At 36.7% G+C, this 27,344-nt stretch overlaps 1 protein-coding gene across 6 annotated transcripts in view; it reads right to left on the bottom strand.

Moving 5' to 3' along the window:
* The window catches only part of CRPPA (CDP-L-ribitol pyrophosphorylase A), a 146,380-nt gene that overhangs the window by 101,582 nt on the left and 17,454 nt on the right, over positions 1-27,344 (bottom strand). For 5 of the 6 annotated variants that reach the window (XR_012628240.1, XM_074863432.1, XM_074863441.1 and 2 more), the window contains exons 3-4: positions 21,130-21,279; positions 1,256-1,360 (exon numbers count right to left, since the gene is read on the bottom strand). Coding sequence is in view for 5 of the 6 variants with exons in the window: in XM_074863432.1 (XP_074719533.1) it covers positions 1,256-1,360; positions 21,130-21,279 (255 nt within the window). In the remaining variant the exon portion in view is untranslated. The remainder of the gene's footprint in view (positions 1-1,255; positions 1,361-21,129; positions 21,280-27,344) is intronic. The other variant, XM_074863464.1, reaches the window with a different exon arrangement.

Raw genomic sequence — 27,344 nt, 5'->3', positions numbered from 1 at the left:
ACAAGTTGCTGTATGCAACCAATGCATAAGTAAATTTTGCTTCTAAATTGCACAGGAAATTTGCACTGCAGACTCAGGAAATTACCTTTCTGTGTAAGATTTATTGTCATTTTATTAGAAATCATGCCCCATTGGAGGAAATTTACTGTCAAAGACAGATGGAGTGGTTTGAGCTGCTTCCAGATCCTTCAATGTGGTAATGAATAAATTTAAAAAAAAAAAAAGGAAACATTTAAAAATTGCATGACACAACAGCTACTGGGAAAGAATAATGTCCCACCACCCGAATCAATGAAAATGGATACTTATAAGCAGCAGAGACGTATCCTTTGGCACCTGTATACACACTTGCTTTATCAGTCATCAGGAACCTACAGATTATTAGATGAGGTAAATGATGCTTAAAATATTTAAAAGATTGTTTGATGAGGTCTTAAACATTACAGTGTTACTGAATGTAAAGAACTGCTCTAAAAATCAAACTATTGTTAGCCAGGTATTTGGCAACAGAGAAAAAGTGCTGTCCTCATGGGAAACGTGGAGGAAAATAGACAAAAGATAAATATCAGGAGAAAGCTCATTTTATAAAAGAATGTTCTTATCTTTAGAGATTAGGGATTTATAGTTGTCCTGGTTTAGCCAGGGTAGGGTTAAGTTTCCCCAGCAGTAGGGGGGGAGCTCTAGCCGGGTTATTCAGATACCATGCAGATGTCACATCCTGGCGCCAAAGCGGGACAGTGGGTTACCGTGTGTACTGTGGGATTTTCTCTGTTCTCACTGCTGTATTGGTAGATATTTTGCTCTGTTCATTGTTATTACTGTTATTCTTATTGTTATTGTTGTTGTTTGTTTTGTTGCTGTTGCACTGTTGTATTAAACCTTTCCTTATCTCAGCCCGGGGCTTTGTATTTCACTCCCTTTGTGGGGGAGAGGCAGCGGCTGCGTGGTCTCAGACCCTGGCAGGGACTAAACCACCACAATAGTTTTACAGATTCTCAGGTTATTTAAGTACCTAGTTGGTTTTCCTACTTCCAGATAAATACTGTCTTCATTGATTATCTCTGGTAACATCTGCCAAAGTCTGTATACAACGAGCTCTAAAAAAAAGCTCATGATAATCCAGAAACAATTCTGAAATTTGGAAGAGAAAAGCCTAACTTTTACAACTGAAAACATATCTGAATTTTTATGGTAATATGCAAATTTTATTAATTTTAAAAGATACATAAAAAACAGAGACTATTATTGGCTTTACCTTCCAGAGGTCAGCTGTTCCTTCAACAAGTTTGGCAGTTGTTTTACAGTATTTCAGAGCCAGATGCAAACATTCAGTTCCGTAATCCAGATCATAGTCTGTACACTGTAATAATTAAAAAAGAATAAATATTCTTAATCAGTCTTAAAGAAATCATACTTTTAAATATTAACAGATTTTCTTTCATTAATTAAACCTTACATGTCAATGGTTCTGTCCAGAATAATACATGCTGTATTAGGTAGGTAGGTTCAGGATGGATCAGAAATAAAACCCTTCCAAGAATCTTATGCCAAATTATAGCTATCCAGCAAAGTGTTGCAGAAGTAAATAAACACTTTATAACCACAAGCAAATTCAATTAGGTGCTGCAAGTATCTGGCTACACCTTTATGTTGTTAACAAACCAATGAGAAGTTACATGTATAAAAACAATTTTTGATGGAGTTGAGGCCTCACCAAAAAAAATCATCAACCTAGTGACAAACTTTTAGAATATGGGAATGAGTTAATAAATTGTTAAAGCACAACTCTTCAAATGCCTTGTCTGTTTTGGTTTTTGCAGCATCAAAAAAAGGATGGTAGTAACTGAGAACCTCTATTCCTTACATGTTTCCCTCTAAAATATTCTCCAGCTATCTGCACACAAAATAGCAAAGTTTCATGCTGCTCCATAAGCCTTCCAGATTTAAAAAATAAAAATAAAACAATAAAACAAGTTTGTCCACTTTTTAGTCATCTATAAGAGGCATTCTTCTCTCAACATACCCTTCCCAAGCAGTTTGGCTTCCTATAGTTAGTGATTATAAGAATCCTATCAATGGAAAATTGATTTGGCAGCAGAGTCTCTCAAGTCAAAACATAGGGAACTACAAAAGCAGGAACTGGGAGCTTATCAGACAGGACTATCTCAAGATGAATTGGGGTGATTAACATAATGTTCTAGCCTATTTTAATATTGCTAAATTACTAGTCAATCCAGAAACATGAATTACATGTAACAAGGAAGGATAATTTAAGATAGAGTCTTTCATAAAAATGGATGTATTTGATAAGACCACAGGCTGGCTAGCCCAGTATCCAGTCTCTAGTAGAGGTTGACAGTGGATAGTCAAGGACAAGTAAATAAGAACAAGGCAATCATATCTTCTTACTTTCCCAGAATACTCCATTGACCTCATATAAAACTATTATCCTGGCTTAGAAAATCCCTAAATTAAGATGTCCCTGAGGGACACATTGAACCAGGAGCAACTACCTTTACAGTTCTCAGTGAATTACAGGAATCCTGAATTCATCCAATTACTTTTTGAATAGCAGCATCACACAGCATCTGATTCATCACCCTTTTGACCACATGCTCTGTTGTTCTGACAGAAAAGGGAGTGCAAAACCACCTTCTCAGCCCTTCAAAATGCTCTACCACATCTCTTCTCACATCTTTCCACAGATAAAGAGATCAACATCTATGCAGTCATTTCATGTGCGGAAGCTACTTCAATACTTTGATCAACTTTTTGCCCTCCTTTACATTTATCTACACTTACCTACCAATTTTATCATAACATCTTTCTACAAACCTTCTTAGTTAGCCCTCATCTCTACTACCTAGAAAAAAAAAAATGGGTATCTCTACTTCCTGTTCCAAATTATTTATGAACAAATGAACTGCACAGGTCCCAGCACAGATCTTCACAGAACTCCACTGGTGATTTACTGCTATGAAAACTGGCCATACACTTTACCTTGTTTCTTATCTTCTAACAAATGATCTACTCTGGTAAATCCTTACTCTTAGCCCAAATCTGTTTGGTTTCCTTAAAGAGACTTCAGTAAAAGCCTCAGTGAAACATCTTATTATGCAAGTACCCTGATATCAGCTTCAAGCAACCTCAAACAACATGCTGGTTAACTCCTTAAAGAACGACAATTAGCTCTGCAATGCATAAGCTTTCCTTTACAAAAGCTGAAATAACCCTTCCACTGCGTCAAATTTAACCATGTCTACGAATTCATGTTTTGAATAAAATGTGACAGTCCAGAGACTGTGCTCACTAATTTACAGTCTTCTGCAGGATTCAAGAATTCAAAACTGTCACGAACGCAAAAATCTTAAGTGGGTTAAAGAAGATCCAAATGAGAGTGCTGCAATACAACTTGCCTTTTTTTGTATAATTTCCTCAAGAAGTTTAATAAAAAAAAGATGAAGAAAAATTTTAGTTTCTATTCTTGTTTTATAATGCATCAGGGAAATTCAAGGAATTCATTGCCATTATGCATATGAATTGTATTACTAATACACACAGATATCTTAGAAAAATCATAGATATCACTTTTATATTACTTAAATTAGTAACTTTTTCATATATTTTATCATGACTGCAATCAAAAAGATCCTTTTACACAGCCCACTTAAAAAGTAATTTAAGTGTTATACTTCTCTACAGAAGTTTTTAAGTGCTTTGAGTAACAAAAGACACAAGAAGATAGAGTAACTTAGAAAGACTTCTTTCAGAATATTAAAGAAAATAGGGGTTTTAAAAAGACACTTCTGAATATTTTTAAACTAAGCAGAAATGATTTGTAGTCTTTAAATAGTCAAGATACAAAAAAGGTCAACAGAAAATAGAAAGGAATAGGGAACTCTAGCTCTAAAATATGTAAAATGGAGTGATCTCTTGAGTAAAGACATCCAGAGATAAATTGTCAATGAAATCAGAAATGGCCTAGTAACTTTCAATTTCAAATATTTCTTACCAAAACGTTTCCCTTCTTTGTTTTGTTTTCAAGGAAAATTTTCTAGTAGAATGCAAACTAATTTCTACTAATGTGAATAACATACAGATTAAAACACAAATATATATTTTTATTTTGCCTCAGAATGGAAGAGAAAATTTCAGAAAAATTTATCTGTGAAAGAATTTACTTTGAATTAAAATTAAGTTACATTTTTAAATATATCGGTAATGGACAATACTAGGACAAGACTAAGCAATTCCAACTTTTTAGCAAGGTATTAATTACAGATAATTAGTAGGGAGTGGAGAAATTCCATAAATGGGCTAAAGCATCTTGACGGTATTGTTGGCTTCAAGGGATGAAATATGACACAAAGCAAAGTAATAATTAAAAACATATTTCACTAACACTTGTACATCATGACATTTACTACTCTAATTGTCTGTAATTGTTTAAACCTAGACATATTGTCACAGTGTACTCTTCTGCAAGTCTGATACAATGATGTCAGAGGAGAACAATGAAGTGGAAGTATCAGCTCAAGACCAGCTTAGTTTATATATTATCCATGTGCTAAACAGTTCCACAAGTGAAATTTTAAATCCATATTTAAGGTGCAGAATTTGAAAGCTTCTATATTGCCCTAAGAAATTCAGTTAACAAATGAAGTATTATCAGGGAGGACCTATAATAAAAATTGTAATCTATAATGAAAATTCTTACTGACTCAGGCATGAAAACATTCACATCCTAAGTCTTCTGTATGTATTTTATTGTACACCTAGATCCAATCTACATTACAACAACCTGTTTAAAATTCTTACTATTTCTAAAGTCTCTTTTTGACTGAAAGGCTTTTTAACATAAAGTTTGACAGAGTTGAGTTAACTAAACTTGACATGCCCACATAGCGTCATGAAACAATAGACATAGTTTAAGTTTCAGACCACAGATCTGAAATGGTGAAAACAGCTGGAAATATCCACAAAAGAAAGAAAACAGATTAGTTTAGCTCTTTAAATGACACTGGAGGAAATATGTTATCTAAAAATGTTTTTGAACTGTTGAATATTCAAAGGCATTCTAATAGGTAGCATTGGGGACTGATTTTTTTGTGGGTGGCTTGCTTGTTTGTTTTCCAAGAGTGGATGTTTGAATAAAGTGCTATGGGTGGAGTGAGATCCAGATTTTAGCATTACACAAATTCTTTTTCCCCTGCCCCCTAGATTAGTTTGAAAATATTTTGATAAATAATATTACTTCCTAAAATGGAAGCTATACTGTTATTGCTTAGCCGTAAACATGGAACAAGGGGTTAAAGAACAGCTACACAGCCTGTATCTCCCTGGTATTTATTAATAGTCTATAAGCTAACTTGTTTCAAATCAAATATTTTGAACAAGTAAAATTATAAAGAAGCAGTATTTAACATTAACAACTGCTTTTACTGTTAACATGCACTTTTTTACTGTATCTTTATACCAATAAAAGATTTTGAATGGATATATGGGAAATGGTAACCATACAGCAGAACACACACAGGTGCAAAAAAAATTTTCATTACAGCACTGTCATTTTCTTATTCATCATTCCTTAGTTTTATAATATGGAAACAAAATCAGTATTCTGAATCAACTGAAAGAAAATCTTCAGATTTGCTCCTTTACCACAGGTACCTTTAAAGCCTGAATAGAGGCAGACTTCTACACTTCTGAAACCACTGGCTGTGTGATCTTTAGTACTTTTTCCATTGTGGGCAGCAACTATCTCCATTTTACTCTCCCATGTAAATCCATTCTATAACAATATCAGAACATTTGCAATGAAAATGCATAACTCATTAACAATAGAGCACTTTATGATTTTTCCAGATCCTTACAAATCAAGTTTCCACTGCTGAAGTGCCAGAGTACATCATGAACATTCATCATCAGGAATATTTTACTAAGTTAAAAAAGAAGCAGACACAAGCTCTTGCTGAACCTGAATTGGCTTATTTTTATTGTTATTTTATAAAGAATTTTTTTGTCATGTTCATTACCATAGAAACCAAAAAATGCTGAATTCAATGGTGGATTTGCAGCAAGCACTCAGCCTACAGCAATACACCACAGCTAAATGAGAAATAACAGAGGCAGCAAACAGGAGGAAACACCTGAACAAAGAAACAGTGAGATTAATGTGAGTTCAAATAAGCTCATCTCTGAAACAAATTCTACTGTAGTTAATTAGTAAAATTGCTGTGACATACATTCAGATAGAGTAGTGCTTCACAGTGAAAAGAATAAAGATACAGCAATTTACTCTAACAGAATTAAGCAAGCCTGTTTTTTCTACAGATCTGTATCTATATCCCAATGCCCTTCACTGCAGTAACCGCAAGTGTCCTCTCCATACATGCCATGCTTTCCCTGCACTCTACCATCAGATCCTCTGAGTATTTCCTGGCTGCCTGTTAAAATATTTTGGTACTCAAGTTGCTTCTAAGTTCACTAAATACCCATTAAAGAGCTTATGTATTGGTTGGTTCCAAGATCTCATGTGCTAAAAGATGTATGACCAAGTAAAACAGAAGATAACAGCTGAATTCACATTTCAACCACAGAGCTGAAAGCCTAAGAGCCTGAAGACATTCATTTGTGTTTCCCTCCTTCTCACACTTGCTAATTTTTCAAAAACTATATAGGTACTTGACATCATTGAAATCTCTATGTCTCCATCAATTTTGATTGAAGTAAGGTCTTTTCCAACCTAAAATGATTCTATGATTCCATGAAATTGAACACAATGTGCAATATTATTGAGACAAGGGTTAAAAAAAGTAAGGATTTCAAGTATCTTTTTAATAGTAAAAGTTACAAATGAAAGAATAATTTTGCTTCTTCCCTTTCTGGAATAAATGTCCTGGGTCAATGAACGCAGTTCACACTGCCATCACCAGCAAAGATGTTCTATACTCCTGCTGTAGGCATATGAGCTCCCAAGTCAGGTCAGCTATGCATTTTCTTCCTGTTAAGTCTTCTCTGAAAGCAGTTTATAATCTCTCTTTATGTTGAGGCTGACAGTTACAGTTCACTGTACACACCTTGCTGCTAGGCAGCAGGAGTCCTACAGGCAAAAATGTGGAGCACAAACACACAGTGTGGGCAACATGAGATTTGCTTTCCCTATCGCTGTTTAAAGTTTTAGCTAGTAGACAGGGTTGGGGATAACTCTGCTTTTTTTTTTTTTTCTTCTTTAAACACAAATTTACTTGAAAAGCTCACTGTCACAAAATGTAAAAGCAGAAACTCAGTGGAATTCAGAAATGCATATGGATGCAGAGAACACACATTTATATCAAAGTTTGGACTTCTGAGCTTAAATTAAAACAAATCATTGTGTAAGATCTAGGAACAAAATTTTTACATGGATATTTCTGTCTCTTTTGGATGGGTTCCTTCAACTTTCTTCTAAGCCACAAGTCACACGTGATTCTCTGACCAAAAGATAGGATCTAGGACTAATGAGCTAGATTGGAAAACCTTTGTCTTCAGTGTTCTACTCTATCAAAACTTCTAAGAAAATATGTCATTTACCTTGATTTAGATTCATCAAGGAATCACTACAACAAAAGCATTGAAATAAGGTAACGAGATAATTAGAAAAGATAACCATTTTATTGGCTGTCATTTTCTAGCTCTCACCTCAAAATGAAACAGAAGCTGACGTATAATCACAGGACTAGGTCCTAGTCCCAGAATCCTTAAGTGTGACTGGATAAAAGAAACAGATAGATCAAGCTTTAAAATTCTTCTGAGAAAGTGTAAGACCTATCTTTTCTGTTCTTAAATCCATGCCTTAAAATACCTGCAGATACCCTGCAGGATTATTATGACAGCGTTTGTATCATTGCCTCAAGTTGCACCAGAGGAGGTTTAGATTGGATATTTGGAAAAATTTCTTCACTGAAAGGGTTATCAAGCACCAGAACAGGCTGCCCACAGAAGTGGTTGAGTCACCATCCCTGGAGGTATTTAAAAGACGTGTAGATGTGGTGCTTAGGGACATGGTTTAGAGGTGGGCTTGGCAGTGGTAGGTTAACGGTTGAACTCCGTGATCTTTAAGGTCTTTTCCAACCTAAATGATTCTATGATTCTATGATTAAAGCCTACTCTTCAAGTCTTAAATCTTATTCTGGCTGCTACTGCTTCTGTCTCTGCAAAAGGAGAGGTCCAAACAAACAAATCATGCTGTAAAAGAAGTACACGTGCTCAACTTTACATCAAAATCATAAAAACACTATCCTTTTGAAAAACCCTAGTTTTTCTTGAAAATTCATGGAGAGCCCTAACTCCTACATACCCAGAGTGATTCATAATTCAATCCTTCCAGAGAAGGAGGTCAGCTATGTTCTCCTAGACAAATCATGATCAACCTGTAGAGAGAGGCGAAAAAGTGCAGCTTTGCTATTAAGGAATAAAAATGTAATCAAGAATAACTGGAGGTGCTTTGCCAAGGAAAGAAGGGTATTGGTAGGCACAAACAAGAAATGTCAAGGGTTATGTCTACATTACTAATTTAGTGTGCAGGACAGGTTCTTTTTGGTGCAAGTCCTTCCTGCATCCCTACTCAGAATCATACAAAATGCACTTGATTGTGCTGCTGAAGAGCTCAAAGTCATTACCCTTCTGGTGGAATCAAGGTGGAAGTCATATGCAAGGGCACTGGCTAAAGCACGTCATTTGCAGTGCGGACACAGGACTAGCAGACAGGACTCAAAATACATTATGTGCCTATGACTGGCAACTGGGATGAATATCATTGCTGATAAAGTCCCAGTTTACACACACAATCCTGAAATAATAACAGATCACCAAAAATCAAACCTCAGTCCTTCCTTCAGTCTTCCTCTCTTGTGCCACACCAGTAGATATATTCCTAATGTTACTCCAACAAAAGTCCACACAAACTAGCATAATGAGAATACAAACTAGGTGAGAATAAACAATGGTACTGATATGAAAATGAAATACCCGATGCAACTAAGAGCTAGTTATTAATCAGTTGACTTCATAAAACAAGTCCTGAGTAACTATGAGACAGTATTGATTTTTCTGATTATCAGAAAAGGACACAAGAGTCATTTTGCGCATGCAGCTGACCATGGAATTTCAGACCTTGTATACAATTTCAGCTTTTTAAAAAGTCATATTTTAATTACAACATCAAGAAGAAATAAGAAAATTTTAATATTCTATCTTACAACAGTAGTAGTCAAAATACTGTGTTAGGACTCATTGTTTACACTTTAGAAAATTAATCTTACAAATTGGAAAAATACTTGGAAAAGAGTTATATGGACAAGACAAAAAAATCTTGTCCCATTGTAGAAAATTACAGATTATTTAGGTTATTCTAAGAAAATGTGAAGAAGTTCACATTCTCTCAGTAAAGAGATTCCTAAATATATCAAGTTCTAAAATAAAGCAACTAACAGATAATTTAATCAGGCTTCAAATGAGAGGTAAACCATATTCAGGCCAAGTTAAAATCCCTGGTTTATTTTAAATTTTTTTTCAACAGATAAGATTATTCACTCTTGAAACAATTTACTTAAGAATCATTTTTTGAAATTATGCAAGATCATAAATGGTCCTTTTCCTTGCCTTTAGATACCCTATACTGTCAATAGCTAGGAGATTAAAAGCTTGAGAATCACTACCTTGTTTTCTTTGCTCTCTCAAAACAAGCAGCAGATGACAATTTAGATGGGTGGTCTCCCATATGCTGGATACAGTGATTCTCGCTCAGTATTCAGCATTTTTTGAGTCTGTGCCAAATGGGTGATTCTTGTGGATACAGTACATTTATCAGGGTAAATCCAGTAACACAACAATACGCTCATAATCCAGTCTAATTTTCTATTTGAAAAATTGCAGTGTGTCTCCCTAACATACACCCTCCAAATCATATCTGAAGACAAAATGCCTTTCCACTGCTGCAGAGGTCAGATTTCACCCAGGGTGTGGCAGCTTTACACCACTGCACCAAACAGTTCCAAGAGCTAATATGTGAATTCGCGAAGTGCTTTGACATCCTACAGGATGAGGAGTGCCATAAAATGGAAGTAATTATCCCATTAGCAAAAAAACCTTTTTATTTTTTTGTTATGCAAGGCATTAGAATTTCTCCAAACATTCTTGTGGCAGAAACTAATTAGGGCAAGGTGGGGATTCATACAATATCCTGGCTCTACCATTGCGCCAAAGAACTAATCAAGTACAGAGCTATCTAAACTAGCATAGTTTTCTCAATAGACCACCAATCTAGCTTCAGGTTTCGAATAAATTAAAGTATTATTGACAAAATCCATTTAGTATATTTATCCTGAAAAGAATTGGGTAGGTTTTAAGGATAGGAAAAGGGAAAAAATATTTATTCCTCAATCTCAGAACAAAGCTGCTAGGGTAAAAAGATGCCAGATGAAATAACTGTAAAATCTCTTTGGAAAACATCTCAGAATTACATCCTGAAGACTATACAAATTAGGTGAGGTTGACAACCCTGTATTTATGCAACAGTCTGTGTGCATCAGCCTCAAGGTGAATGGAGAAAGGCAGATCAAAATCCTCTGCAAAACTGCATTATTTAAAAATTGCAATTTTGCATCAAAACCAAAAAATTACCAATTTTCAGCAGGAATGAAATGGAACAGAACTCAGGTTCTACTGAAGTTCCAAAGAAATCATTTTTTAAATAGAACTGAAACCAGAGATAAAACCCAAGCCAAAATGGACCACAGCAATGAAAGGGTGCTGTTAATAATGTATAAACTTCTCAGGTAAGGAGATACTAGATTTTCTTTCAACATTTAGGAGCTACACAGACTTCATTGTCAATTGGATCTAAAATCCTAATGACCCATGGATAAATCAGCAGAAAGGTTTCCTTTTCTAGGTTATTTCACATGCTTAGACTGCACATGGAAAAACTCACAGGTATTCCCCATCTTGATACTAGTATACAGCTAATTAAAATATGTATTATTATACCATCAAAGGAACTAGAGCAGGAATTTCAACAAACTGAAATAATTCATGTTACTTTACTATTCAGCCAAGAAGGCTGACTTGGACCAACCAAGTAGGTAGTTCACTAAAACTGTAATTACCTATTACATTTCACAGGCAGATTGAAGTATGCTGTCTTTGGGACTCCATACAAAGAAGAGCATTGGCTTGCAGTACTGTCCTCATACAAATCATACAAGCAGTAGATTACTATTATTTTAGCTAGCTCTCGCCTAATTCTCAAATCACTTCTTGATTCAATATTTCAGAATATAGTTGATGAGAAAGAAAAGAAAGAAAACCTATGGACACAAACTGGAATGCAGAACTAGGAAAAACACAACAATGATGTTACATGGCACACATTTAGACAACCTGAACACATAACTACAAAATGCAAAAGCAAAGTGGGTGACCAAAGCTGGGGATGGTGGAAAAGAAAGTAGATCTCTATACACGCACAGAGCATATAGAAACCACAAAATACATTTGTAGAAGAATGAGGTAAACTGATCATTCTTACACATCATACACTTAATAAAAGATGTCTGACGGCTTTTTAAAAAGATGAAGGCCAAGAAACAACCCATTACAGCTTATGATAAAATCTATATCTCTTACCTACTTTTTGTCGTATTTTAAGAACAATGTTGATCTTTTTCCATGTTTTTATACTACAAAAACAAACAGCTCCAAACCATATCACCAATTCTTGATTGCATAGCATCAGGCAAATTTTTTTTTCTCCAAGTGAATGTTTACAGGAGGTAAATATTAAGCTGTTCAGCCTTGCCACAACTTAGATGCTTTGGCATACACAAAGTTTCATATCTGGTGAATGTTAAAAAAAAAAAAGTTGAGGTACCTTGAAGATTTAGCTATCTTTAGTCTTAGGAGGGAGGCAAGAAGTGGGGTTTTTTTCAGGATTCCAGCATTAGACTTAAATGCCCAAATTCTGCCTCATTTACATTTTGACCCTTCAGTGCTTTTTCTGAATCTGACCCCTGCTCCCAAAGTCACCAAGGTTTTACTCAACAATTTGTCTGCTACTGTTCATTTAATCGCCTGTTGCTCCTGGCAATGTTAATTTGACAGACATTGATTTCTTTAACAAAGAACGAACCCACAGGAAAATCCCCAAATCAGTCTAGACATTTTGCCTCGAAGGACTTGCCTGACCTATGCCAAAATATTACTAAGCTGCTACAGCTGACTCCACTTCCCGCTACAGAGGATACTAAAATGCTTCACACATGTTTGAAGAAGAATCCCAGTTATGCTGTGCCCTTTCAAAAAGCACTTTAGAAGTTTACCAAATCCACATGGAATACACTCCCTATTATTTACATACAGAAAAGACAATACTTTGAGCAAATACATCTAGAACGGGCCTAACAATAGCCAACTTCCTTTCTTACTCTGGCAAAATCTTCCCTGAACATTCTCAGGCATTTTTCAGACAGGAACAGGTTTGCGATTTCCTTTTCTTCTACTGAGGACCAGGTTGGACAGTTTGCAGAATATCTCTTCTCTCCATCTCAATGTCATCTGGGGACATCTTGTAGTGATTTTTTGGAGGAGTGGAAGAACATCTGCCTCCCAGAATTTAGCATCAAAGTATTTGCATGATTCGCCCTGACACACTATTAGTTTGTATCTTGTCATTACTATGCTTATATATAGCAGTGCTCTCCTATGCAGGGAGATGCTGTAATGTCCTATAAGTAAATGTGATTGCTTATTATCCAAAAAGTGGGTAATGTTGGCTATGAACAGATGTATTAATTCAGTGTAGTCCCAAAAAGTACTAATCTCTACACAGTTTCTACACAGATTAGACAGAATCCAGAAAATCAGTCTGTTCCATGTGGATATCTGTAAAGAGATTATAGACATGCATCAGAAAAACATCTCTAAGTATGTTGAAGCTCATCCTCCTTCAATGAATATTCCTGCTTCCTGTTCCTTTTTTTAATTATTATTATTTCAGCATCATTGTTCTGATCAGCTAAATACAAACTTCCGCAATCTACAAAAGGTCTACTATCAACAGATGATTAAACTAACTACATATGCAATACAAGAAATCCCCAAAATGGTGTAGCTTTTGTGGTAAATTTTCCCAGGCACAGAAGATCTTGAGGTAAGTGTAAAAATGTAAAGTGCAAAACAACGTATAAAAGATTACCAGAAAAAACATTGTGTATGAAAATTATTTTTTAAAATTAAGATTGTTATAAACCTATCACTCTATCTTTAAAAAGTGATTAGACTTTGTCAAGCCATTCACATGCGAAGGATTCCTGCAGAATAGCCTTTTAACATGTCCCAACCTTTCTTCAGCTGTGTGTAGCTCTTCCCTCTTACAAGGTCCTGGGCTTCACCAGACTGGTCACATTAGTGAGCAATTCTATTGTATTTCTGCTAGCAACTCTCTAACCATGATATCGCCTTCTCTAGGCTTTTTGTTTACATCTCTTGACATAGAAACTAGTCAGGATCTTCTACACACCACTCTTCTGCTTCTATTTTCAATTGTTCCTCTGCCAGATAAGGAAACGCAAAGCTTTTTAATTGTTCCTACTACCTTCCTTACTTTGGCAGATACATTTCAAATACACAATGCTTTGTTAAATTTGGGTATTTCAGCCTTTGTATATTATGGCTGTGTTATTTTGTACACTGTAACATGACATGACACAACAAGATGCTTTGTGTTAAAGACAAAAGATCTCCGAGATCTCTGTGCATTTCACAGTATGTCAGAAACAGAATTATTACAGAAATCAGTCTCAGCCTACTCTGATTAAAGGAAAAAGGTAGTCTACCTGTCTTCCTGATACTCTAATTCCCTAAAAGATACTGCTCCAGGGGAACACTTGACTTCTAGTAAGTGAAGTTCCCCCCCCCTCCCCCTCCTCCTCCCAGGCTTACAGGATCATACTTTGCATTTTCTCCTTTTTAATTTAAAAAGCTGAACAGACACATGAAACTACCTTAATCAAAAATGAACAAGTCTGGTCTAAGGAAGTTATCCTTTATCTGCTATCTTCGGAAAGGGTGGATTTTCAATTAACACTTAAATTTTTCTGATTTCCCTTAGGCCTGATAAGAATAGAAAAGAAACATGCATTTCCAAAGACCAGGAATTTAATTCTTTTAACCTTTAAAAAAAAAAAAAAATCCAACTGGCTATTTCTGTCCCAGGTAGGTTAGAATTGAACAAATCATGGGTTCTGCAATTTTACAACTTTTCCACAGGTTTTACTAGTTATTAGACATTTGCATTTTTTATTTAAAAAAGTTTAACTTGTCCATTACTAATATTTACTGAAGGTTAGGGCTGTGGTTCATTACACTGTGCAGGAAAGAACTCACGAAGTAGGACATACCAGAACTAAGAGCACTGATGCAACATTACGTTTATCCCCTTAACACATTTATATGTCCTTTTACACAGCATCCCAAGGAAAACCCCTGGCTAAGGTAAAGCCTCCTGCTTGCCAGACACCACACACATAAATCTAGTTCTTTCTCTCCTTGCAGCTGCTTCCATCTGTTGCCTGTCCACCCTGTGTCAAGCAATCATCATACAAATAAAAGCTACAACTATTATAAATTTTATAAATTTATAACTTTTATAAATTTAACAAATTGAAGGGCATGAAAGCAGTGCTGTACTTCATAAGAGTATGAGGTGAGGAGGCATATATATGATGAGTGACACAATAACACAGGCATATGTAAGGAGGCCAGTACAATTCACTCTTTTCTCATCTCAGGACCATCCCAACACCAAATTCCAAAGTCCTACTACGAAGTGGAGGCATCAGAATACTTCACTGAAATAGGAGTAAACAGCTGTTTTCCTATAATCAACTGAACACAGAGAGTTGCAACAGAGGCCAAAAACCCATTATGCCTATTCATTTATTATAGTTATGTGCTCTACCTAATGACACATAACTCAGAGTAGTAAGGCCTTTTAAGATCAAGACATCATTTTAGCTCCACTGGCTGTTGCAGGCTGTCAACAGTTCCTTAATTTCAATATTGACCTTAAATGTTTTTAGTCTGGCTTATGTGACATCCAATACAGTGGCCAAAAGGTATCCTGAGTTAAAAGTAAAACGTATAACAATGTAACAGAGACTTCATAAAAATGTTAAAATCACTATTCTGGAGTGGAAGGAGCAGCTATTTCCTGAACAGTGGTCTTCTCATCCTGCTACGTTGGAGTAATTATCATTTCAGATAGAAGAATACTGAAAAGTTTTCCCTTCTCTGTTGCATCTCCACTTACCTGCTGCATCACAAAAAGGCAGAAGCAAAGGACTCCCAATTCTTCTTTCGCCAAAGTTCCCAAACGTTTGCATTCCCCCAATAAAAAATAAAGATATGGGATATCTGAAGCACATTAACATCTGTTAACCTCTGTTTAGCATCTTTGTTGGTGACATGGGCGGTGGGATTGAGTGCACCCTCAGCAAGTTTGCTGACAACACCAAGCTGTGTGGTGCGGTCGACACGCTGGAGGGAAGGGATGTGCCATCCAGAGGGACCTGGACAGGCTGGAGAGGTGGGCCTGTGTGAACCTCATGAAGTTCAACAAGGCCAAGTGCAAGGTCCTGCACATGGATTGGGGCAATCCCAAGCACAGATACAGGCTGAGCGATGAGTGGATTGAGAGCAGCGCTGCGGAGAAGGACTTGGGGGTATTAGCGGATGGAAAACTGACTATGAGCCAGCAATGTGCACTCACAGCCCAGAAATCCAACCATATCCTGGGCTGCATCAAGAGAAGTGTGGCCAGCAGGTCGAGGGAGGTGACTCTCCCCCTCTACTCCACTCTCATGAGACCCCATCTGGAGCACTGTGTTCAGCTCTGGGGCCCCCAACATAAGAAGGACATGGACACCTGTGTTACAACCTGGACTGGGAGCACAGGGAGCATAAAGGTTCTGTGACCCCCTCAGATTAAATTAAGGTGAAGCGACACCAAACAACTAGTTAAAATGTTTCACTTGCGGTAGAAACAAACTAAACTTGGAAAAGGATAATAAGCAATGTGGTCTCTTATAAATATATAAGGAAGGAAAGAAAAGAAAAAGAAAGGAGAGAAAGAGAGTCAAAGAAATCCAGATCACCACCCAAGAATCCAGCATTGTCTCAGGTCTGGTAATCTTGAGTGGTGGGTGGACACACAGCAAAGTTTTCTGTCGCCTTTTGAGTTCATCTTATCAGCTGATTAGCATACTAGACCAGAAGAAGCAGGTATTCCACAAACTCATTTCCATAAGTATGCACTGAGGGGGAGTGGGGCGCACCAACCCCCTCATCCAATTGAGTCAGTGGTCATGCTTGCCCAGCCCACCTTTATGTCTTTCCTCAGTTCCCACAGACTTTTTGCTAACTTCATGCTTCTTGAGCATCCAGCTTCCGGGGCAGAAATGCTCACCTCTCATCAGGCCTTATCACCTCTTCAGTAGTAAGACCTGCATGGTGTCAGGCTTACACAATAAAGCCACAAAATATCAGGCTTACACAAGGGAGCCAGTGGTCCTTGTGCTTGATGAGAGACATTTGGTTTCACTCAGTCCATGTTTCCCCACTTTGAAGTTTATCTGAGGAGTTTGTCAATACCACCATAAGGAACGGGGGCATGCACCCTTTGATACACTCTGTGCTTCCTTAGGTGACATTCCTTAGACTAATCACAAAGGCCACAGCTTGTCCTTGAGGTTTTCTGTGTCGATAAATGTTTGAGGCATTACTTCCTTCAGTTCCTTACAACCTGTTCAAACGAGTCCAGAGGAGGCCATGAAGATGATCGGAGGGCTGGAGCACCTCCCCTGTGAGGACAGGCTGAGAGAGTTGGGGTTGTTCAGCCTGGAGAAGAGAAGGCTCCGGGGAGACCTTATAGCAGCCTTCCAGTATTTAAAGAGGGCTACAGGAAAGATGGGGAGGGACTCTATCAGGGAGTGTAGTGATAGCGTGAGGGATAATGGCTTTAAACTGAAAGAGTTTTAGATTTAGATTAGATATAAGGAAGAAATTCTTTCCTGTGAAGCCAGTTAGACACTGGAACAGGTTGCCCAGAGAAGCTGTGGCTGCCCCCTCCCTGGCAGTGTTCAAGGCCAGGCTGGATGGGGCTTTGAGCAACCTGGTCTAGTGGAAGGTGTCCCTGCCCATGGCAGGGGGGGTGGAACTAGATGATCTTTAAGGTCCCTTCCAACCCAAATCATTCTATGATTCTACGATATACAGACATGTAAAAAAAGCTGCTTCCACCACTATTTGATACTAAAATTGACATTAAATGGAAAAATCTGAGATTACTTTTAAGGAAATATTTTTATAAATCTATACCACTGTTTCAGTATGGTTAAAAAAAAACTGTACAAAATTAACCATCAGAAGACCTAGCAGTATCAAATACCTCACCAACATTTTTTGGATTGCTTTTCCCATTTCAGATTTATTTACTTCTCTGGGGATCAAAAACAAACCAAACCAACCAATCCACCCTACTTTGCAAGTAGAAGTCCTTGGCTACCTTACAATAGCAGAGTAGAAAGATTAAATAATTTATCCACCAGGATCAAGAAACATAGGGAATTGTGAGAGGAGGGCCATCCCAAAGAACAGAAGATTTCAAATTAATACACCTAGCAAAAGGAGATATGACGAGTGGTTACAAGAAACCCTTCTGAAAACAATATAATGCATACCTTCTCGCAGAACCTAATTCTCTCACAGAACACGAGCAAAAATTAGAAACACAATGGAAATTATTGCATAGCATACTTCAGAGGTAATGGATGGAATACTTAACCCTGTTTCTGGGTAACTGACCAAACAGACTTTAATTTGATGTCACTTCCAGTCCAACATTTTTTCTTTTTTTGACAGAGTGGTTCTAATAAGGAAAACCAAAGCTAGAAAAATCACACTTTAAAAAGTACTAGGTTTTAAACTTTGAAAAACCCTATTTAAAAGGGGCTTTAATATCAGATATGAAATTGATGAAGAATATTTGTTTTAATGAGCTCTCAAAGTCATTACAAAGACAACGAGTGCATGCAATTTTTGAGAAACAAGAAGTAAAAGGTTTCAACAGCACTACTATAAAGCTGAGAAGTTAATAGTTATGATGTCAGAAATGTTGACATCGTCACAGTTAAATCAGAAAGCAACATATATCTGAACAAAGAAGATCTGTTTGGAATATGCGTGTTCTAGGCAACAGCGAAGAGGTAATAGTGAAAACTAAATTGAGATCCAGCACACAAAAATGATATGCATCACGATGAACTGCATGGACACAACCTAGCTGAATGACCTCAAAATCTGTGCTGGATTTTTGCCACCAAATATAAAGGGAATTCACTGTAATATACATATATTTTAAGATAATATTGTAAACCAATCTTTGGCATTTGTTGTATCTACTTCAACTAATTTTATGCACAAGGCAGGTATTTTTCACCAAATCATTGCTTGATTAAAAAATGATAGTAAAAAGTGGAAAGAGTTTTCTAAGGAAATTATTTTTAATTTGATAAATATCAAAGAAAAGTATTTTTACATATTTTAATAGTGTTAAGGCTTATTCCTTTCCAAATAAATTCAAAACAGCAATAAGAGGAGAAGTAGCACTAGTCTGCTCTGCCCAGATTGGCACCAGACAAGAAGAGCAAAAAAGACTATAGATGGCAAACCTGTAAGGATCAGAGAACTGACTAATTGAATGTAGCAAACAGAGTTCAAGATACGCAGAGATCTTACATTCATGAAAAAGAATACATCTGGAAGTAAATTCTCTAAATCTACCTACTCGCATCAGATGATGTATTTAAATAGAAGCAGAGTTTAGGAGCAGTATTCCACATTACCCACAATGTAACTGAAAAGCCTGTTATTTGCAGCAACGATGGACAGTTTCTTTCTAAGGAATGCATGTTTGACTGCTGTTTTTCCCCACACTGTTGTTGCATAAAGGTCACAACTGTATAAAATACACAGGAGTGGGATCATGATCCCACGCCAAGTCAGCCAAAATCAATTCCATTCCCAGCTTTGTGAATGACTTCCAACTTGAGTAACAAAATTATTATTTTTCTTTTGCTCATCTCTACAATACTTACCTACTTCACCAGGTTGTTGTGGGAACTAATGATGGATATGTTAATATTTAGGAAGCATCATAAGCTTCATCCATTCCTACAAAAATCTGTTCTACAGTAGCTTGACTAAGTTTCTCAGGACAACGATTATCTATCCTTTTTTATTTGTTTGTACAGTTCCCAGAACAATAGGGTCTTAATCCTTGACTTGGACAGCTAGGCACCATTGAAACATAAATAATCAGCAAACAATATGAGTTGAGAGGTTTAGTGGAGTGTTATCCTTCCCAGAGCTCCAAGGCACAGAGCATTTAAATGACCAGAATTTAGCCAATGCAAAGGGAACTGGGGACAAGGAACCATAGACTTGGTTCCTTGCTAACAACTTTGGTGGCTTGTTCTTGAAAGAAGGCATACAAAAAAGAAAACTGATGGAATGCATATGTGAGAAGAGAACACTATTCAGAGGAGCACAGGGACTGCAAATATAGTTGCCTTCTGAGCAAGACATTTAGGGCAAAAGCTTTTTATGTATTTGCCAGCTCTACTGTATCTGCAAACTAAGAGCAAACACAGTAGGAAAAAATAGGGGTTGGTTTGGGGGTTTTTTTTAAGAAACAACACATAAACATGCAATTTGCCAAAAGAGATACACATCAAGAAAGAAACAGTTGTATAACCAACAGTAGCTGTTGTCTCTTGAGATGTGTTCTAGGCACATATATGCTGCCTTTATCATGAGTATGCCCACTACATTCAAGCTAGAGTCTCACTTAGAAGTATCAGCTGTGTGTTATATACACCAAGAACATCCCCCTGCTTCCCATCAGAAGTAAAAAAGTTGGAGCTAGTCCAATCACTTGAGTAGCTCTTCATCTTGGACAGACCTTCATCTTCAGTATCTAAGGATAGCTTCAAGTATCATGTATAAAGGGTATGACATGGAATTTGTGCCAACATTTTTAAGTAAAACAATTACTGAACAATTAAGCAACTGTTTCTTCTTCATTGCCTGTCCACGCATTTGTTCTGTTGTTGGTGACTTCTAAGCTATGCACTCTCTGAAGGTGGGTATCAGTAATTTGGGCTTGTTTACTCTAGAAATGAAAGGCTGATGGGAAGCGTGACTGTCAGCATTACTGGAGTGAAAAATAATTCCTTCCAAATGACAAAAGAAATGCTCTGCTTCCAGTCAGTCTGGAAGATACCTAGAGGACAGGCAATTTCCACAAGGTGATGAATGAAAAGGAAGTAGAATGCTGAGACGAACGCTTGGAGTGTTTCCAGTAAACTGTGAATGCAGGGTGGGGCAGTCTTCAAGAGAGATAAAGGCAAAAGAGTCAAGGTTTAATACACTACCCACAATTTTTATTTTCTTAAATAAAAATGTTAAAGCAATATATTAGCAAAAAAAGGGAAAATTACAACAGAGACTAAGTAAATATTATTTTCAGCCAGTAATCAAAGTACGTATAATACACATGCAACATGAAACAAATTGAACACTTTTTACCTAGATGTATCAAGTTAGTATTATCAGAACGTTTCACAACAGCCTGTATCCCATCCTGTTATTATATAATGTCATTATTACACTGTACATCCAACACTCTGATACTCTCAGTCAACAATACGTAATACATACCTAACTTTAAACACATTAATCCACTCATTTAAGTAATCTATTTAATGTGCAATAAAATTAAAGCACATCTGTCTTTCCAATAGTTTAGACTCCTCACCCCATCTTGTATTTGGCAGTTTGATAATTGAAAAACTTGAACAGATTAGAATGATAAAGCATTTTCATCGAAAGACTACAGAGAAGTAATACGCACACAGTTTGATGTGATCTGAAATAGATGCTGAATATTTTTGAAAGAAAAGACATAAAGGTGTTGGAGTTTTTTTAACTAAAGTAAATGGAAAAAAGTCTTGGAAAGTCTCAAAGTCTTACCTGTTGGTATGCTTCATAGATTATATCAAATAAGAAAGCCTGAGGCATTTCACTCGCTCTGTACCTGGCACGTTCCAATGAGTGGTCTAAACAGCCATCTGCAGCAGAGGCAATAACAGTAGAAACTAGAGGACGAATTGCTCCTGCAGCCTGTGGAACAAAACACAAAGAGAGGCCTCAATGTTACTAATTAATGTATATCATATAGTTGCAGTCAAAAAAAATTAAGAGCGTTAAAATGCATTTTCTACTTATTTATCTTTTATATATCTCATAATGCATAAGTCATATTACTTAATCTGTATGAGACTTTTATCATTAATAAAGCAACAGAAGACTGTAGGAGTACACACTGAGGGCCAATTACAAAAAAATCTTAAGTCCTTTACAAACATCTACTGCAAATACATGTACAGATCCAAGATGCTCGCTTTTTAGACTTTCTTCTACATAATATTAAGTGGTTTCTGTGAGGACAGTTCTAGGCCTATTCATATATCAAACAGCAGGAGACACAACTGAGAAGTCTTGATAATCCACAACACCTATTGCTTTCACAGAATTCAATTTGGCTAAACTGCTCAGAAATCAGCAACAAGAAAAGTTCCAGAAAAGTGAGCTTGTTCCTCCATGTTGAATTCACCTTGTGAAATACTGAGCAACCACACTTACTGGTGAAACCACTGGGAACACAGTATATACATCGGAAAGTATTTAATATCCAGCAGCACTGTGCCCCAGGACAGATACTTAAATGCTTATATTTCAGTTTTGGTTTTGCTTAGATTTGAAACCAATTAAACATGTATCTTTTATCTTTTCATCAATATATGGTATTATAATATATGGCATCTCAAACAGAACTCTCCTAGCTGGTTTTAGTCATTTTGATACAAGAAAGTTACCCCCACTTCATCAGTCACTTACATTCACATGAACTTTATATGAAGCTGAAGGCAACTGGAACAAGAGTTGTTCATACAAAAATGAAGTAAAAGATGCAATGGCAGAACATTGCTTACCAAGTCACAGGGCAAAAAGCATGTTCTCTAACAATGCTAACTATGAATGGCGTCCTTACACTATACTGTTTATCTATTTTTAAAGAATAATAAAAAAGAATAACTGATGCTGTTTCAAAACATTTTGAATTATCCAGCATCTTAAATCAGTATACCTAGAAAACCACTCCCAGTGGTGAATTCTGACCCTTTTCAGCCACAGAAGATCTCCTGAGGTCTAGTGAGCTTTGACACAGAAAAAAAATGGGTGTCTCATTGCATAAATGAGAGCACTGTTGTTGTTGATTTCATTTATCTTCTGTTAGCAAATCCTACCCTCATACATACGAGCCCTGCCCATTCTTACAAGATTTCTGATCTCAGATAAGCATACAGTGGCAGAATGAGATGCCAAAAGTGAGCCCAAGGTTTTTTTTCCTCTTAGAAGAGAAAGAACTAGTTGTCTTCCCTTCCCCTTTTACACTACTGAACAATAAAACAAAGAATGCAGTCAGCGTGTTGAGCGCTTTATGAGCTCTAAAATACAGCTTCTTAGTTCATTCTTTTACAGAATGAGGACAGAGATGTGAACCAATTTCTCATGCCCAAAGAGTTCTGATATGCATGAGCTACTGGGGCAGGGAGAAGGGAGAGAAAAGATTCAAAAGATTCATATGACAAGAGAAATATCTGAACCACTTTCTCAAAATCTGAAAAGCACTTTTTCTTTCTAATACATGGGAAGAGTTATCTATATAAAACACTACATGGAGCAAAACATACAATCCAAAGGCAAAACCTGGTACAGAAAGATAACCGAGAACTATGAAATTACAGAAGTGTGTGTAAAGGATCTTGAGAGGTGATCTATCTAGTCCATCTTTCTGTCCTAGGCAGGATCAATTTTACTTCTGTAACAGAAAAGACAAACTGACAAAACAAAACACAATAAACTTAGTAATACATCGATGTATTAAATGAGGAGTAAATTTAACAGATATACTTTGAGGAAAAGCTGTGCATAAGAAGCAGAGAGACTAAATTATCTGCAACTTGTCCCCTCTCTATTCCCTATGATTCCAGGATTATTACTTCTATATCCCGGCTGCTGGGCATTTGGACTATGCTGTTTTGTTCTGCCGTCATATTTTAATTGGTCACATACACACACAAAAAAACTATATAAAATTAGAAGGTCATGGGAAGAGACAGAGCAGCATGCTAGCCACAGCTTTTCTGTAATTAGTTAAGTCTGTTTGAACTTTTTTTTTCTGAAACAGTTACCATTCCAGAAAACCAGTTAGCAAAAGAGGATTTCTTAGGCTGATCCAATATTTTATTACAGTTTTTAACAATCATGTCATGTTACATTTTGAGCATAAAACAGGCCAAGAGAGTACAATGTGACTTGCGTAACCAAATCTCACAAGTGAAACACGCACTGAGGAACCAAAAACCAAACTGCAATTCTAAATAAAATTGAAATACTCAAAATCATATTCTTAAAAGAGCTCTGAAACACATTGTTTTCTTGACATCTGGTTTATTGCACAATAAAAATTCATTAATGTCTGTATCTTTGTGACAATACTGAACCACATCTCGTGCTCTGCTGAGGCTTTGCTCTTCCAGAAGAATCAGGAAGATCTGATTTCTAATAAATTCAAACATGGCATTTTTTAAAACCCCCAATTAACTTCTCAAATAATTGAAAGCTTCATGGCACCTAAAATTTAACAAATGGCATTTTTCAAATGACAGTTTTGCTTTACATTGCCCCAGAACTGAGTCCAGAGTAGCAGGCTGAGAGTGTCTCACCTGTCTTCCCTCCATTTCAATGAGAAATCGCAAGTTGGGCACAATAAGATTTCTTCTGCAGCAAGTCCGCTCAAACTATACCTGACACTGACTGAAAACATGAAGTTTAATACAAAGAATAAGATTTATGGCTGACTTCTGATCATACAAGTGAGAGAAATTCTATGTATGCAGTAACAGGATAACTAGGAGTCACTTGATTAAAAAAAACCCCAGCTTTTATTCCAAAAAAGGACAACTCCGACCATGACTACTCTATGCTCTAAAAACAGGATGCAGAGCTCTAGTACTTACTAAAGCCAGGAAGTTTCTACTGCATAGAAAACTTTCATATGATGAGCAGCTGCAGTACAAAAGCTGTGAATCCATAAGCTAGAGCATACTTGCTGAGGTGCAGCACTGAGTTGAAAACTTAAAATCCTGAGACAAGATACAGAAACTGGTTGGTTGTTTTCCTCAGTACCGACTCACCTTTCTGCAGGACCTTTCTCTGTCTCAGCACACACACATACGGGCTCCCTCAATGATGTGACCCAACACAGGGCTGAGTTTACCACCCCAGTGACACAAGACCTACATTAGTTCCTAAGGCCACTTTCACACTGGGTGAAACTGGGATCAAGCAAAGGAAAACATTGGCCTGTGTATGCCCTGCACTGTTTTCATATGGGACAAGAGAGCTGAGTCCCTAACACAGGAAACCTTGCATCTGCAGTACTTCTGGTGGCATTCTCTAGCTGGCCTATGCCAACACAGCTGCCAAACACAAGCTGGCTTACACAGACCTCACCACACATGCTTCTGGTTCAAAAGTTGGCTCATGGGTATCTTCATTCATGGTGTAAACAAAATATTTGGCATGTAAAAGCAGAAGAATTGAGCTATGATTTTTGTTCTCATATACAGGCCAAAGAGGGGCACAGTTTAAGATTTATGGCTCATTCTGTGGCATTTTCTTTGGTTAGTGCAAGCGTCCTCCCTAGTCAGCACAAAGCCTTTTCTAAATTCCCCTCCAATCAGTCTTGCAATGAACTGAATGGGGAATTTAGGTACTTAAGACAGGGCTTTAGACTACATTTTTTAGTTCAGAAACTTAAAACATTAGGGCACAGTTGGGCCAATAAAACAATAAGGTACTACTGTATCTAAAGGGGCTTTTACAGCCCACAGCCATCGGGGCAAAGCGAACAACACCATCTTCCAGCTAGTTTACATATGTTCAGTTACATCAAATATTTTATTTTTTGCAAGGAATTTCCATGTTGTTTTTCTGGTTATAAATCAGTAACAAAGATCTATTTCTATATTAGTAAAGAGAGGATATACTGAGTCTCAGGTATCTGAATTTTATTTGTTATAATCTGAGAAGCTTTGACTTGCTATTTATGTCAGGAATGTATAGGTATTTGGCCCAGCTCTCAGGCAAGAGGTTCAGACATGAATTTAAAAAAATGAATAAAACAAAGAAAATCTGTCCTCATTTAAAATTATAAGTACTTGTTAATGTCACTATAGTTTTACAGATCTTTTTTACACTTTGAATTAGCCTACCACAAAATACAAATCCTGTGAGTCTAAAGCAAGTGCCTGGGTCTTATACTAACATTTCCCTACCCAGAGTACTCATCTTCCAATTTCTAATCATTTTGACCCAGATCTCAAGTAGATTTGCTTTCAAAATTATACACAAAAAGCGTAACACACTTTTCCTGCATGTGAAGTAGATAGATGATGGATAGTTAAACTGAATTTCTTTAAATGTCCACTTTACAGCCTTCAAGCTACTCTACCTCAGAGACAGTCAAGCACTAGTTTTGGTGAACCTGGCATGCCCAGGAAATGCATACATTTCTTTCCCCCGTTTTTGCACATTTTGATAAATATATCAGTTAAAGTATCAAAATATCTGTGGGCAAGCTCTTAAAATGTTTCAATGTCTGTTATGCTATGAAGGAATAAGTTCTGCTAACTGGTTAGTTTTCTACTGCAGACAAAATACTGGAACAAAAACCACAATTTTAATCGTAGTTTCCTTAAAATAATCCTAAAATGTCCCGAGAACACAGAATTCCATCAACTTCAGGGGAAGTGACAGACTGGTATCTCAGAAGCAAGCTCACCCATCCATCTGCTGAAAACTGAACCAGCCTCTAGATGCTTTTAGAAACAACAAGTGTCTTTTATAACCTATTTTAAACAGCACAAATCAAAAACTTTTACAAGCAGGTTCTCATTTTTGTATTCAGACTTTTCCATAACTACCTAGAGCACAACGTACATTCAAGATTTAAAGATTCGATGGTGACTGAAAAAAAGGTAGAATGAAGTGCACCATGCAGGTGAGTATAATAAGGTATCCCAAGTATTTTCAATAGATTCAAGGCATACTAATCCACCTTTCCACTAAACAGTAACACTGTATCATTCTCATTTTATCATACTTTTATTCTGACTAGAAGTTTTTAGATGCCTACATTCAGAGAATACATAACCAGGGTGTGTTTCATGGTCAGACAACACAGTCAGTTCAAGAAGAGTGAAGTCCAAGCAGTACTGATGACACCTGTTATTACAAAATGAAATATGAATATTTAGGCCACACAAGCCTACATACAACATAGCAACCTGGCTAACACAATGCATTACAGCTTATTTTTACTGAATATTCATAAAAACTGAAAATCCTCTTTTTATTTAGGAAAAAAAAAAAAAAAAAGAGCCAGAATCCATTAACATTTCCAAAATAATTAGGGCCGGTGATGGAGCTTATATCACAATCAAGAAATTATCCAGGTTACAAACACCCACACACACAGTGCATTATTCAACTGAGACCAACACTTCACATCTAGAGTACTACCTAGCAAGAACAAATTATCCAAGAGCCAGAGCTCCAAAAGAGCATGAAAACCAACACACCCGCATCATTGATCTGGTCATTTTTGGTAGCCAGAGTTGAAATGGAACAATGTTAAATAGCTGCAAAGTTTAACAAGTTGAATGATATGGAGTAGGAAGGGAAAAAAAATTGCAGTGGCACAAAATCCTTAAAAAATTTACCACAGCTACAATTCCTTTTGTTTTTCAACAGTGTGGTAACAAGTTCAGACAATCACAGATCGTGCAGGCTGGCATACTAAAAAAAAAAAAAGTATCCTATGTCTCTGGCACACCCCTGTCCTCAGTAGGCCCCAAGTACTAATGCAGACCCACAAAGGTCACTTACACAGCCAATTTGCAACCCTAAACTTCAAGTGAGTGGGAATCACAGCTTAAAACTTTACAGAGTCTAGTCCTAAATGAGCAGACTCTTACATTCCTCTAGCATGACTCCCTTCTACTTTTTAATTACACCAACAATACTTTTCTTCTCATTTCATAGCTTCTATCTCACCT

This window comes from Strix uralensis, chromosome 1 (assembly GCF_047716275.1).
Source record: "Strix uralensis isolate ZFMK-TIS-50842 chromosome 1, bStrUra1, whole genome shotgun sequence".
NCBI lineage: Eukaryota > Metazoa > Chordata > Aves > Strigiformes > Strigidae > Strix > Strix uralensis.
The sequence above is the reverse complement of the archived record's forward strand: the minus strand, read 5'-3'. Positions and strand labels throughout refer to the sequence as shown.